At 31.4% G+C, this 15,606-nt stretch overlaps 1 protein-coding gene across 1 annotated transcript in view; it reads left to right on the top strand.

Annotated features, from left to right (window-relative positions):
* LOC111001861 (probable chitinase 10) overlaps nt 1-13,611 on the top strand; it is an 82,241-nt gene extending 68,630 nt beyond the window's left edge. The window contains exons 8-19 of the mRNA XM_045631870.1: nt 527-654; nt 1,807-1,931; nt 2,608-2,721; nt 4,426-4,625; nt 6,049-6,266; nt 6,627-6,781; nt 7,672-7,843; nt 9,083-9,199; nt 10,549-10,684; nt 11,205-11,377; nt 11,709-11,910; nt 12,376-13,611. Of these exons, the coding sequence (XP_045487826.1) occupies nt 527-654; nt 1,807-1,931; nt 2,608-2,721; nt 4,426-4,625; nt 6,049-6,266; nt 6,627-6,781; nt 7,672-7,843; nt 9,083-9,199; nt 10,549-10,684; nt 11,205-11,377; nt 11,709-11,910; nt 12,376-12,590 (1,955 nt within the window). The 3' untranslated portion in view covers nt 12,591-13,611. The remainder of the gene's footprint in view (nt 1-526; nt 655-1,806; nt 1,932-2,607; nt 2,722-4,425; nt 4,626-6,048; nt 6,267-6,626; nt 6,782-7,671; nt 7,844-9,082; nt 9,200-10,548; nt 10,685-11,204; nt 11,378-11,708; nt 11,911-12,375) is intronic.
* The last annotated feature ends 1,995 nt before the right edge of the window (nt 13,612-15,606 follow it).

The raw sequence follows: 15,606 nt of genomic DNA, 5'->3' as shown, positions 1-15,606 counted from the left end.
TTTTATTCAATTTAGAAGACCAAGATCTGTTTTGCTTCGTGCAACTTAAAAAACAATTTTCAGTCAACTAATTATCAAGTAGAAAAAAAAATTAATATCTGCGAGCTATTCTAGCGTGCGCTACCAAAACTGCTAAAAATACACATACGTATATAATGTATGATAGATATGTTTATCTTAATATAGTACTCCATAACCCTCAATATTTGAATAAAAGTAATGTCGCTATTTTTCACTGGATCACCAAAAAAAGAGAAAGACCCCAACAGAGTCCTATCCTTTATCAAGGGAGTTAATTTATCAAACGCGCAATGCACTTGGTGATCCGGTAGTACAGCTATATAGTGAAGAAAGAAGTTTTGGCAGTTAGTAAGGGGCACGTATAACAGACGCACATTATAAAGTAGGATATCTATATCATTGATACTTGTGTGTAATGTATATAAGACAAAAGACTAATATTGGAAAGTTGGATCTTAAAACAGTACAATGTAAATATAAAGTAAAATGTCTTCTCATCTTCCAGGTATGCCAACGTACGGGCGCACTTTCACTTTGTCAAATGTCAACAACTTCAAAGTGAATTCTCCGGCGAGTGGGGGAGGCAAGGCTGGCGAATACACAAAGGAAGGAGGCTTCCTCGCATACTATGAGGTGATTTTAATTAAAAATTATTGCTTGAATCTTGCTTTCTACCGTTTGCATTACGTCGATTCGACAGAATGTGTAAATCTAAAAATAGTTCTTCAAAAAACACACAAAAACTGTCAAAAACAAAAAAGTTAAAGTTTGTGGATATAGTGTATGTGTGCATTTAATCAGCAAAATTTATTGTGGCACAAGCACAAAAAACACGAATAGTTATCGTACAGTTTTGAATTTATATTGATTCCTTTTAATATAACACATAACACTAGCTTAAATTATACCGAGAACATCTCACTTTTAATCACCTTCTTCTGGACCCAACTTGGTCCAAACTCTCATGACCACAATGTTCCACTGACTCCTCCATCAGTACTGCCTCACGGTCCCTGAAAGCACTAAAAAAAGTCAAGATGGGCGTTTAAAATATTCGTTGAGTAAATAATATTTCTATCTATAAACCAATTAAAAACAAAACAAATCAAATTTAATTATGATTCTTAAAGGTAATAGGAGAAATGTTAATACACAACAATACAACAACTTACAAAGCAACAATAAAATCAACGTTTAATTGCCTCGATCCGATACGATAAATCGTGACGACTCAGTGTAAACGCATATTTATCATTCTTTGAGACAAAACGGCTGTTTCGAACCTGCCAAGACTGTTTCCTCCAAGGTTAACGGTTTGATAAAGAAGCACTCTTTTCTAATTCGCAATTTACACGGTTATAAACGAGCGAGAATTTGCGATTTTCCTCCCGAGACTCCCTTTTTGTCCCGAAAGTAATTGTATTGAGTGGCTTTTTTAAACATTTAGATACACTTCGTCCTTTCCCATTTCTAACATTATGTGACTATAAATACTCACAAAGCTTATTTTTTTAGGACGCTAGAACCAGTTATTATTATGATTTATTTCGCTTTGATAATTTTTCTTTATAAGAAAACTGGTAATACACCACACCTAACTGGGCCAAAACATCCTTGATTCCTTTAAAATAATTATTTTTATAATATTGTATATAAATTTTACAACAAATTTGATTGCTGATGACAAATCCACATAGCATGCTTATATATAGCATATTTATATATATAAATTTTACACTTCAGTCTGATAATTATGTAGTTTTGTTTAAAGTAATTTTATTGTAGATTTGTGAAATACTACAAAACGGTGGAGCATACGTTTGGGATGACGAGATGAAAGTCCCATATGCGGTACACGGAGACCAATGGATCGGATTTGATGATGAGAAATCTATTAGAAATAAAATGAGGTGATTTTTTTTAATTTTTATATTATACTCTCATTTATAGAATTAGATAAAATACATGAGTAGCACTACAATCTTTTTAGATTTGGTTCTCAGATTTCTGTAGCATTAGTCATAATATGCAAGAAGGTGATCAGTCTCCTGTGCCTGACAGACGCTGTCAAGTATATTGGTGCACAGGTGGAGTACGAACTACGACCACTGCTCAATACAAACAATAAAATAATATTTCTTAATTTAGGTTACAGAAAAAATATAAATCTAAATAAATATAATTCATCCGAAAAATGTCCCGAACGGCCAACACTTGTAATATTTAATATTAATATTGCTGTTTCTGTATTTATGTGGATGTGTGTGCGTGAGTGCTGAGAGTTTAGAGAGATTCTTTGTTATATATATTTATTTATTTAATTAAAAGTATATACACTTTAAAATTAAATATTTTGCATGTATATGATTGGTCCTTGTCCGTTTCTCTGGTGCAAACTTTTTAAAATATTATACAATAAGTTTGTAATTTTTTTTAAATATTATTATAAATATATAAAATACAAATGTATATGTCGGGACAGAGCAATATAGTGTTAGTATAATCTATTTTAATAGAAAAATAAATATCACTAACGACCCCTAACATCACAGATATAATACAATAATAATTGTTATTGCGTTCTAGATGGATCAAGGATAATGGATTCGGTGGAGCCATGGTGTGGACTGTTGACATGGATGACTTTAGTGGAACTGTCTGCGGTGGTAATGTCAAGTACCCTCTCATTGGAGCAATGAGGTATGTAATGCACCTACCGAGTTATTTAGTCCTTCTCTGATATAGTTATAGGGCTTTAGTAAAAATTGTAGATAATAGTTGGCTAATAACTGGTTAACTCTATTAAGAAATACATACTATTTGTTATTTTTAATGAAATTAAAGTGAGGGAGACAACAATAGTTTTAATAATAGAATATGAAATATACAATGTTTGTACTACAATTATGTACCAACCACCATCTTTGCCTCATCTGTTTCTGATTTTCTTTCTTTTATAGACACTTGATCACCCTTATGTGCCTGCAAATGTTGTTGGTATTTTGGTTCAAGTAACGACAGATTTCTATAGTATAAAATGAGCACACGGAAAAAAATGGCGTATATAACTGAATATAAAAGCAGATATCATCATTATTTAAATACAAATATATTGCTGTTATAAATGAAATAAACATACGATACATACACAAATCACTACCAACGCGTAACCATTTAATATAATAATAAAAGATGAAATGATAACAATTGGTCTTTGTATGAAATGGTACGAAGAAAAGTTAATGTTCCGTAAATAAACATTTATCTGATATCTCTCAAAGGATCACCGCACCGACTGAGTCTTTTTGAATAGAAAACATTTTAGTATTCGACTGTTATATATACCTTTAAAAATGGTTCATGTAATAGAAAAGAAAATCCGATTTAATATTTCTTTAAGATGCTGTTTTTGCCTAGTTTTACACTGTTAAAAATATTTATATTGTTTTCTCAATAATAATGGCGAATGAGGATCATTTGTTTTTTGTATAAGCAAGGCATTGGATGCCCCATGGACTATTGGATGTAAGGTTTCAGCCGGTTACATCGCGATGTTTTCATTCACTCTACGAGCGAGAGCAGAATGCTATGAACTCAAGAAAGAGAGTTGCACGCTTAAGCCACTTAAACAACACTGTTATAATGATATTTCATATCTATATACACGTATATAGACGTCGTTATAAACCTAACAGAAGTAATGTCATATATGATGTATTATAATATTCTTTTTAGAATTTGTATAGATAAGGGATGTAGCGAGCCAACCCCAACACAAGTCTCTTGACTACTTACGGGGGTTGTCTTATTTATGTAAAAATTTGAGAAACAATAAAAAAAAAAAAAAAAAATTTTTTTTAAATACATTTTTAAAGAAAGCAATAACATTAAATATGTATAATATTTTAATACTTTTAAACACAATTTTAATTAATGTTTAAATTAATTCATTGCTTATTTTCCAACCGGTAATTGCGAAGTCGAGAGTAACTAAAATGCGGAAGTAATAAACGATTCTCCAAATGTTATTCAATCCACGAACTTTAACAAGAGAAAAGTTGGTACGTTTTAGAAATTTAAAGTGTGCTCGTTCTATTAACTGCTGATCTCAGCAGTTTTCCACGATTTATTACCTCTAAAAGTTTTCAACTGTCTACAATATAAAGAAATCTGAAATGGATAGTTTTTTAATTAAAGTTTATATTCTTTACTAAATATCTAGGAATAAAACTGGCATAATCTTATAATTATTTGATTCCAAGATTTGTTTACTATTATGTGATATTCACTTAAAACAAATGCTTTATTGGCTTTGGAATTACAAATAAATATTATTTTATTTGACTTAGGGGCTTCAGCATGCGAGTCTTTAGAGTTATAAATTAATTAAATATTGCTTTTCAGGGAAGAACTCCGTGGTATCTCTCGTGGTAAAGACGCGAAAGACGTAGACTGGTCTACTGTAGCAGCCAGCATCGTTGAAGAAGAAACAGAGAAACCGGAACCGATTAAGATCAGCCTATCAGATGTCCTTAGCAAGGTGAAGAAGCCTACTAAGACTATCAGAGTCAAGACCAACAATGCAGCGATCCTTGATAAAAACAGTAAGTTTTAATTACATACCTCTGCCGTATTTCTACATAAAATATAAATAATCTTGTAGGAGACCAGATAAAAGTGACTTCAGTATCGTATATGTGGGTGTTTTTCTATTATTTTCCAAGAATAGACTTCATCAGATTCAAAAATGATTCTAGCACCATCTCTCTAGCGATATTATGGTAGTACCAACATAAGTTCTACAATCAAATTATATTGAAATCGACTGTGACTACTTGTTCCACAATATTATGAGTTGTTGGCAATCAGATAAGTCTTAAATATTAAATTATTAGTGTAGATTTTTATATCGATATCCTTTCTAAAAAGTTTCCCCATTAATTGCACGAATTTAAAAATATAGTTTTGTTGTCAAATATTTTTTATACTTTCACTCGCAATATTTGACTAATTACACTCACAATCAGACATCATTATTGGCACTTTATGTATCATTAACTTTCTAAGTTGAAAGTCTGGTTATGACATCATTTGACATTAAAAAGTGAACACTTCTTTGATTCTAATAAATATTGACATGTTTTTTCTAAAATATTCATCTACAAACTTGCTTTTACGTGTTATATTTTAACTAAAACGATAAGAATTAGTCAAGCTAAAGCAACAATGTTTGAAGTGTTATAAAAGTTTTATATTTCGTATTATACTTGAAAATATGAGCGATATACCGTAGTATGGAGTGTCACAAGGGTCACTTCTCGGTACTTACTTGTACGTAACAGGCAAGAAACTCTCGCCGAACAAAGTCGACATAGTTGCTAAAAGTTCCAGACATCGAGTGCTTTTACACTCGAATGCTCGACCAGAATTTAAAGAGCTCCAGTTTTAAAACCAAGTCTACAGCTGTCGTGGTAATTGTAGGTCGTTTGGGTCAGCATAAATTGGTTCGTTAGAATTGATGTTTTGTGATTTAGGCTTGTCAAGTTTATGAGGCAAAGAGTTTAAGTACTGGAGCTTACATTACACGTCTTTTGATAGATTCTGCATATTTTAGATTACGACATACATTTACAAGTACATATTTTAATTTTTCACAAAATTTTAATAAATAATTGGTCACGCTGATTTCCTTTTATTATCCCTAAATCATGGAAAGAGAACTCATTCTTAACGTCTATTATATTTTAAAAATAATTTAATAAAGATTAAGAAGACGAAAATTCAGATTTTATGATTGATGAGTTTAATTTCATCAATTTGTGAGAGTGAATAATCTCAAATCTTCTTTGATTTATATCGATGTTTGATGAGCTTTTTCTCTTATATAATAAAGCAATTTTTCAACAACGATATTGATTGTAAGGAATAAGAAAAGGTGGCAATAAACTTTAATTGATTTACACTCAATTAAAAATGAAGGCAGCTTTTTATCTAAGCATTTCTTAATGTTAATTCTATTTTTTTTAGAGCGTGAACCCCAAATTTTGTGTTACCTCACTTCGTGGTCATCAAAACGCCCCAGCGCTGGTCGCTTTATGCCAGAGAACGTAGACCCAACTCTATGTACACACGTTATCTATGCTTTCGCAACTCTAAAAGATCATAAGCTGACAGAAGGTGATGAAAAAGATGCCGACATGTACGATAAAGTAGTTGGACTGAGAGAGAAAAATCCTAATTTGAAAGTAAGCATAATTATTCCTTTAAAAATCTTTTAATAATTATTTAATTATATTTATTAAATTAAACATATGTCCGTTGTATTTTTTAATTTGCATGCTTATGTATCAATTTATTAAATTACAAAATTGTTTAAATCTAGATAACGCTAATGATTTGTATATATTTATTTAATTTAAAGAAATTACTCCTGCAACTTTTAAGGGCGCAAATGTATTACCACCTCGAATATAAAAAAGGGTCTCTATAAATAGAGTTTAGATTTTCATATCCTGGATAGGCGTACCGGGTACTACATTTTACTAAACATCAGATGGGCTTGTGTCCGAATATAACTCTAAAATAATATGTTTTATTAATTTTAGATCCTTCTCGCCATCGGGGGATGGGCGTTCGGATCCACACCTTTCAAAGAACTCACCTCCAACGTATTCAGGATGAACCAGTTTGTGTATGAAGCTATTGAATTCCTGAGGGATTATCAATTCAACGGCCTTGATATTGACTGGGAGTACCCAAGGTATGTAAAAGTTTTTGATATTTTTTACATTTTTCAATAGGCTAAGTAACATCATATTAAGGCAAAAGCAAGCAGTTGGTTCAACACAATTATCCAACCACCACTGCAAGATGCACGAAACATCCGTTAAATCAGATGTACAGAACTATGGCTTTAATTGGTATAAACTTTTATATAAAATAAAAAAATAAAATGTAGCCTGTAGGCATCCCTATCATTCATCCCCATCATTGGAAAGATATTACAATGTACCCTTTTAAATAGAAACAAATCGAATTATAGCATTTTATATACTAAATAAAATAAATTGATACATTATATATTTTTGATAACGCACTAGCGAACTTTCTGGCAGTTTGAGTGTCCATGTCTATCACTTCATATCAGATGAGCCTCCCGCTCGATGATCCCAATTATTTAATATACATACAGTTGAAATCTGTTAGAACAACATCGAAGGGACTTCTCAAATTTTTTAGAAACCGATAGTCGTGACAGTCGATGTCGTTGTTGTTAAGTTCTATACATAGAATATATAGGTATGGATGGAGTAGGAATATAAGGAATATATATATGAAGGAATATATACATAGGAATGGAAGCCTGGTTACCCATATCACAGGTTCTTACCTAGTTTGGAAACCAGTCTCCCAATACCGGCACCGGCACAAGAAAAATAAATATTATTAATTATAATTATTATTATAATTAATAATATTTATAATTATTATTATAGAATTCAGCCGGGACCTTTGATTTTGGTCATTTAACCGATCTGTTGATTTAAAAGATTTGACTATATATGTATTGATATACACATTTCTATAACTAATATATAAATAGTTTTACATAAATAGTAGAAATATAAATATCAAGTGTATGTATTACAGAGGTGCCGACGACCGCGCAGCATTCGTCTCCCTCCTTAAAGAATTACGTCTAGCATTTGAAGGTGAAGCGAAATCTTCAGGTCAACCGCGTCTTCTACTCACAGCAGCTGTTCCAGCTTCTTTCGAAGCTATTGCAGCCGGTTATGATGTACCGGAAATATCTAAATACTTGGTAAATCATTTATTCCAATTAGACCACCTAAAATGACACTTTTGAACGATGATTCTTCTTCTTTTCAAGTTTCGTCAAAGTCAAAGTCAAAATTCATTTATTCATATAGGTAACATAAAGTACACTTATGAACGTCAAAAAAAAAGAAATATTAAATGAATCTAATTTTACATTTACTGCCAGTTCTCAAATCAAGAGTGAAGAACGGAAGAGAAGAACTGGCAATAAACTCTCCGCCACTCTTTTTGATCGTGTGGAGAAGATTGGTCTAGAAACTCCTCACTAACTCTTTTAATACAATTTTTACAATGTTTGTATACATTAGTTATATAATTAAATGTGAAGACAGTGTACTCCTAGAATAAAACTACTATACAGGTATTTTATTGTATTGTTAGTAAACATATTCCTCACATATTTACAAATATCGAAACCGTAGATTATTATACATTAAAGAGTGGTTTCGACGCTGGATAAACAAAAAACTAACTAAGCTTATTTATGTGTTCTTAAATAAATGTTCTTTAAAAGTGTTACTTCTGTTACCTAAAGAGAATATAAGAGTAGTAGACCTATTGGACATTATCGGAAACGAGAATGTAATATTGCAATTTATAAGTGTGGAAAAAACTAAATTAATTAAGTGTATAATAACTAAAAATATATGTAACTTAACTATTAATAGGTAGCATAACACTCGTATGGAATTACATTTTTCTTCCTGTGGTAGTTGTCTTACAATAAATGTTATCTACAATTGTATTATACGAAAATATTTCGATACCATTTCAATAATTTCTTCGAATTTAGTAAATGGTTAATGGATTACATTCTCAGAAGCAACGTGAAAACTTCCGTATCTAATCAATTTTCATGAATGTTGCCAAGTTAGCTATTCAACGTCCCTAAAGTATATTTCACGAATTTTCTCTCTCATTTATAAAACGCTTTAGTGGACTCCATTTATTTGATAATTATTTTGATATAGGCTCGAATAAGTAAACTTAAGCGAAACAAATTATTGTTTCGGTATTTTGCGTATCTTCACAAGCCAAGTAAAGTCCTTCAAGAAAGCGTACTAATTCTTAAAAGGCCGGCAACGCACTTCTGTCAGTGTTCATGGGCGGTATCACTTTACATCAGATGCAGCTATCATTTTGCCGCCTGATGAAAAGATACATTTTATTTCTTTTATTTTACACTGAAACTATCGTGCCTATAATTCTATTTCTTTTTCAGGATTTCATCAACGTTATGACATATGACTTCCATGGACAGTGGGAAAGACAAGTTGGTCACAATAGTCCACTCTTCCCCCTCGAGAGCGCTACCAGCTACCAGAAGAAACTTACTGTGGTAATTATTATCTATATTTTTTTTTAATGATAAAAAGCTTGCCAACGCTCGGCAAACTGTTTCATCGCTAAAAAAATCACAAAATACTATGTTTATATGTGACAAGCACTGCACAAACATGACATACACAAAGAGATCAAATATTAAACAAAACAATTACATATACATACAAGAGACTAAACAAAAATCAATTTTAATGTCTGATGTGAATTGCATATGATACAAACGAAGTCTGGGAAAATGGGATAGACATATCTCTTTCATCAGATTTCTGGGTATTTCTTTCGTCGGAAATCTCAAGTCATCGCTATGTACATTTACACTTTTCTGCGAAAATTATAAAGTAACAATATGATTTGCATTCTAACATAATTAAGTGTAAGAAATTGTATAGAAAATATATTTATTTAAAACATAATTCACAAGTAGGTATAGAGTGTTTACAATATTATTAATCTAAAATAAAATAAGTAAATCGATACAATCTTTTTAGGTCTAGTCTAATATTTCTGAATCTATTTCATGATCATTTCAATCTGTCAATCTAACAGGCAAGTGATCAGTCGTCTGTGGCTGACACATGCTGTGGACTTTTTAGGTTTCTTAAGATATTTTTATTCACCGTTCGAGCGAATGTGAAATGCGCACATAGATAGACAGTCTTTTAATGCACAGCCGGGTATCGAACCTACGATCAGCTTTGAGTGTCGCACGCTGTAACCACTAGGCCACTAACCAACAAAAGGCGTTTTTATTTAAATCTTATTTCTTACATAGATTAAGCGATGATCTATTCTGATGCACTTATAAATAATATTCTATAGACGCGAGTGGAACCGGATGCAGGAGGCTTATGTCCAACGGTGGACAAACCAACACCTAACTAAATGATTATAAATATTTCCTAACCTTATCATATCCTGATCAATCGTGACCTGTGTAATTCTTGTATCTCCTGTTCTTTTTGTAAATGTAATTCACTATTTGGTATTCTTGAATCTGTAAGATTAGCTTTTTAGTTTTAGTTAGCTATCAATATTGTTTTTTTTTCTCTCGATTAAGGTTCTATAGATTAATATAAATATATTTTGTTTTTTATATAACTTCTGGTTATGCACTTCTTGCACTTCTTGCACTCATAATTTTTTTATTTATTGTTTTCTTTTCTTACTAGGGTTGCCTGGAAGAGATCGCTTGTTAGCGATAAGGCCGCCCGTTGCATCCCTTGTAATTTATATATATTGTGTTATTTGTGTTTCTTTCTAGCAACGAAGTGTGAATAAATAAAAATTTTTAATTATTATTATTATCATAAATAATATTTGGCTATTGTTAATAACTGATTACAGGACTATTCTGCGCGTGAGTGGGTCCGACAAGGTGCACCAAAGGAGAAGCTGATGATTGGTATGCCAACGTATGGAAGATCATTCACTCTCATCAATGAAACACAATTCGATATCGGTGCGCCTGCGTCTGGTGGAGGTAAGGTTTCCAATAATTACTAGACCTGTCCAGTTGTTTTTATATTTTATTAATAAATATTATCTATGTATGTTATTGTAACATAATTTTTATAGTTCAAATATGCAAAAATAAATATTTTCGTATAATAAATTAATAGTATATCCAAACTGTAGCTTAAATTAAAAAAATATTGAACACAGTATGCAAGACAATGTGCAAGACATTAGACTTATTTCAAAAATATAATCGTAAAAAAACTATTTTTTTTGCGACTAAAAACCATAAAACTATACCAAGAAAATGAAAGGTTTTTATGTGAAGCTACTGACTTAACCAGGTCTTTGCTAACTTTGAAAGTTGAAACATATTGTCCAAGAAGTTTAAATCTAGAACAACTAATTGCACTTAATTACCATTTAAAAATCTTGTGTCTGTGTTGGAAGGTAATCAGAGAAACATTGAGAATAAATTTGCAAACTTATTGTTGTACGTAACTTAAAAATTTACGTAATGTTTCTAAGATTTTATAAAACTATAGGTCAAACCGGAAGATTCACAAATGAAGCTGGTTTCATGTCTTATTACGAGATCTGTGACTTCCTTCGAGAGGATAATACTACTCTTGTCTGGGACAATGAACAGATGGTGCCATTCGCATACAGAGATGATCAGTGGGTGGGCTTTGATGACGAGAGATCACTAAAGACAAAGGTAATAAAAATCTTTATATATAGATACTTACTCCTGTGTTTTGAATGTTTTATTATACGGAGTGTGTTATAAAAAAAAGACAGCCCTGAGTCGAGTTTTGGACTACTAAAAAATATGTTATAATGGAAAAATACAAATGTCCTAAAGTTTTAATCAATGATTTCAAATTTTCCCCTAATTAATTAATAATTTTTATTAGCTTTTCATCAGTTTTAATTTACTGCATATAATGTATGAGTTGCTAGGGCGCAGTGGATCTTGATTTAATATTAAATACAAGGATTTATATTGAACTTAAAGGCTAAGGTTTTTATAATGCGTGATTTTTTAGATGGCATGGCTTAAAGAAGAAGGCTTCGGTGGAATCATGGTCTGGTCTATCGATATGGACGACTTCAGGGGGTCATGTGGCACCGGAAAGTATCCTCTCATTACAGCCATGAAACAGGAACTGGCTGAATACAAAGTAAAATTGGAGTATGATGGACCATATGAAAGTTCAGTGGGAAGTGGACAGTATACTACTAAAGATCGTAAGTTTTATTAATATGTAGATTCTTATAAATTAATTGAGTAATGTCATGTGACAAAACATTAGCATATAATCAATAATCGATTCGAATCGATATTTTTTATGTCCCATCAAGAAAAGACCTAAAAGTTCGGCAGCCCACCAGCCAGCGGCCGGCGTCCATGGGCGGCGTTTTGTACTTTATTAAACTGGCTCGGTGGCTCGTGTCAGAGATTAACCTTTTCGTTATTAGTGGAATTTATTCGTTAAAAATAATAGCATTAAAAAATCTAGCAATAAATATAAATTGGGATTTTATTTTCTATTTCACAGATTCTGTGAAGCTAATTCTTTAAATAAAGTTACGTTTAAATTCCGTTTTCACTAGACTTAACATAGTCAGAACGCTTGCTTAAGTGCGAGCGAAATTGTAGTTAAAAAGAATGTTACTTGTTTTCGACTTAAATTCCTTATCCTTTATTCTCAGCCAACGAAGTGACATGCGAAGAAGAAGATGGCCACATCTCATATCACCCAGACAAAGCGGATTGTACAAGGTACTACATGTGCGAGGGAGAGAGGAAACACCACATGCCATGCCCCTCTAACCTCGTATTCAATCCCAACGAGAACGTCTGTGATTGGCCAGAAAACGTCGAAGGTTGCCAGCATCACACACAAGCGCCGGCTGCTAGAAGATAAGGAAACTAGTAGAAATAGGAAAGTAGAACTTATTTCATGAATTTAAATGTCATTTGTAGAAAGTAGATGTCTTAATTAAAATTTTATTATAACAAAAACTGCCGCAATCCTTGGCGTGGCAAAGTATTGTTAAAATTGTTTTAGATGTCATAGGACTTGGGTTCCTATGACATCTAAAACAATTTTAACATTAGGCGTTTTTTTAATTTATTATTCATTCATTCATTATTAAGGCGTTTTAAACGGGGTCGTATATTTTTTCTCATAAAGAACTGAATGTCTTACGTTGCAGCGTTTGTAATGGCGGCTAAATTTAATAATTAATACACAAAAAAATGATTACGTCACTTTCTACAAATGCACTGTTCTTCCACCTTAAAATTAAATATTTATTAATGACGGATTTTATGACAGTTCGTGTGATATTGTATATTTTTTACTTGAGTTTTGTACTTATTTTTTTTAGTATCGTAAACTTAGGCAAATTCGACTATTAAGTTTACTTTTAGTACATTGTAATGTATAGTGTTTCCACATGTCTAATGTAAGGGAATTAATAAAAATAATATTTTATATAAATCGTCAGATGAAATATTAAATAATGCAAAATTGGACTATTTACAAATGTAAAAGTTAATTGGATATATTTGTATTAATGATAAAAACTAACTCAGTTGACAACTTGACTATCGAAAAAATTTTGGTTTTTTGAAACGTTAAAAGAAGTAGTATAAAATTACACGAAAATATATGTTGAAGCAATATTTCTTTTAAATTATATATGTAAATTATTTAGAATTAAAGCATATGTGTATAAAATTTCTCGTTACTGTAAGTTAGATTTTACGTTTTTCTAAATAATTCCTTATAGGGTAGAAATCCCTTCAATACTCGAATCAGCTAAAATACTGCCTAACCTAATATAACAGTGACTCGACATTCTTAATCTAAGTAGGCGAATAACTAAGATTTGTAAATATTGTATTTAGGTAAGCGTATTTTAAATAAAATTTTAAAATTATTCCTGTGTTTTATTCCAAATATCCTGCCGTAAGCTGCAAAGAAAAAATTGCTCGTCCACTGTTGGAAGATTGATACTGTTTAATTCCCTGATCATAGAAACTAGTGATACTATGATAAACAAACAAACAAAAACAAATAAAAACCCTTAATCATGTAGGTAACATAATGTACACTTATGAACGTGAAAAAAAGGCAATTATACTGAAATCACCAAGGGATTTTTTGATATGATTTCTTTAATTATTTCCTATGTTGATTAAGAATATTTTAAGCAAATACTAAATCCACTAGGCTCTATCATAGCGCCTAGCTTCTTTTGGTCATCAATCATGGATATAAATCTATTATATCGCTTGCCCCAGAGAACAAAGTCGTAAAACACTATTACGACTGTTTTAATGTTTTGTCATTATGACTTCTTTGGATAGTATTACTTTATTTTTTTTCAGAATTTTTCCAATACGTTTTATAATAACACACGAGGATGATTTAAACTACGGACATTATTTTGTGCACAATGGCAACTTGGCGATTAAAAAGAGTGGCGGAGATTTTATTGCCAGTTCTTCTTTTCCGTTCTACGCCCTTGATTTGAGAACTGGCAGTAAATGTAAAACTAGATTCATATAATATTTATTTATTTTGTGACGTTCATAAGTGTACATTATGTTACCTATATGAATAAATAAATTTTGACTTGACTTGACTTGTCTTGAATGTTATTTTACTTTCCTGAAATAATTAAAAAGTTCAACGAGACTTTTAAAATACGGGCAGCAGATTGCAAAGTTTCTACAACTAGTAAACATCCGAGTACATTAACAATCCTTTCCTTCATCAGTAGCAAGTGCTCACATGCGAATGTCCATTGGTGCACCGAGACCTCAAATCATGTTGATCTTAAAATGTGGGGTCCTTGAGAGTTGCACGTTTTAAAAATTGAGGCCTAATACATACCTGTACATCGTGAGCAAATGGGGCATAAATTACTGTCGGCGCGTGACTAGATCCAGACGGAACAGGTGCTACGGATATCTTAATGCTGTGGAAATCAATTATTCTATAAGCGCTTACTTAGAGAATACATTAATAATTACATGTGTGTTAATCCTTTTAAATGTAAAGTTTAAATCATAATTATGACAATTAATTTGCGTTAAATGTGTAATTCCTTTTTTTCGAAATAAAAGTTCAAAGCGGTAAGTAAAAATTATAATTATATTCTATATATGATATAATTACTGAGGTATCACGCAATTAGGTCAATTGTGAAATATGAATAAACGATTTTGACTTTGACTTTGAATATTCGCGTATGCTATAAAAAGAAGAAGAAATTTAATATAATAACAGCGTTTTGAGACAAATCAGACCTAGTATTTTAAGGGTTATAATGAAAAAATAACGTCGGAGGTTGACGAACCGCCTTAAGCTACTTTAAATTATGATTTATAAGGAAATTGTGAAATTCTCCGCTCATTACAGATTTTTCGTAATCAAATTATTTCTTTGACAAGGCCTCCGGGCGTAATAGAATTAAATTATTCTAAGTCATGACGATTTTATTTCTTAGTATAAAATACTAAGCAATAAAAAGTGCCGGCGAAAATTACATCACTAATAATATTTACTTTGAGAAATTGTTCATGTCACATCATTTACTTTTGTTAAGACACCACTTGACAGTAATTACACTTAATAATTGGCCTGTACACAACAAGGCTTTATTTATTAGAAAGCAAACACTGAGGAAGATTCAGTAGTTTAATTATATGATATAAAAATATGTATTTAATTGGTGTAAGAAATTGTTTTTTGAAATAAAAGCTGTCATTAAAAGATACCTCATAGTTTGACCAAAGATTATTCGTAGTAATGATGTCATGAAACCTCCTTCGACATAAAGACTTTCTGACACAGAAAAACAGTGGTACTACGTGTTTGCGTATTGTTCCTACAGTATTCTAAGGGCATTCTCCTATTTCATCTGTTT

Source organism: Pieris rapae, chromosome 17 (assembly GCF_905147795.1).
Source record: "Pieris rapae chromosome 17, ilPieRapa1.1, whole genome shotgun sequence".
In the NCBI taxonomy this organism is placed as follows: Eukaryota; Metazoa; Arthropoda; class Insecta; order Lepidoptera; family Pieridae; genus Pieris; species Pieris rapae.
The sequence above is the reverse complement of the archived record's forward strand: the minus strand, read 5'-3'. Positions and strand labels throughout refer to the sequence as shown.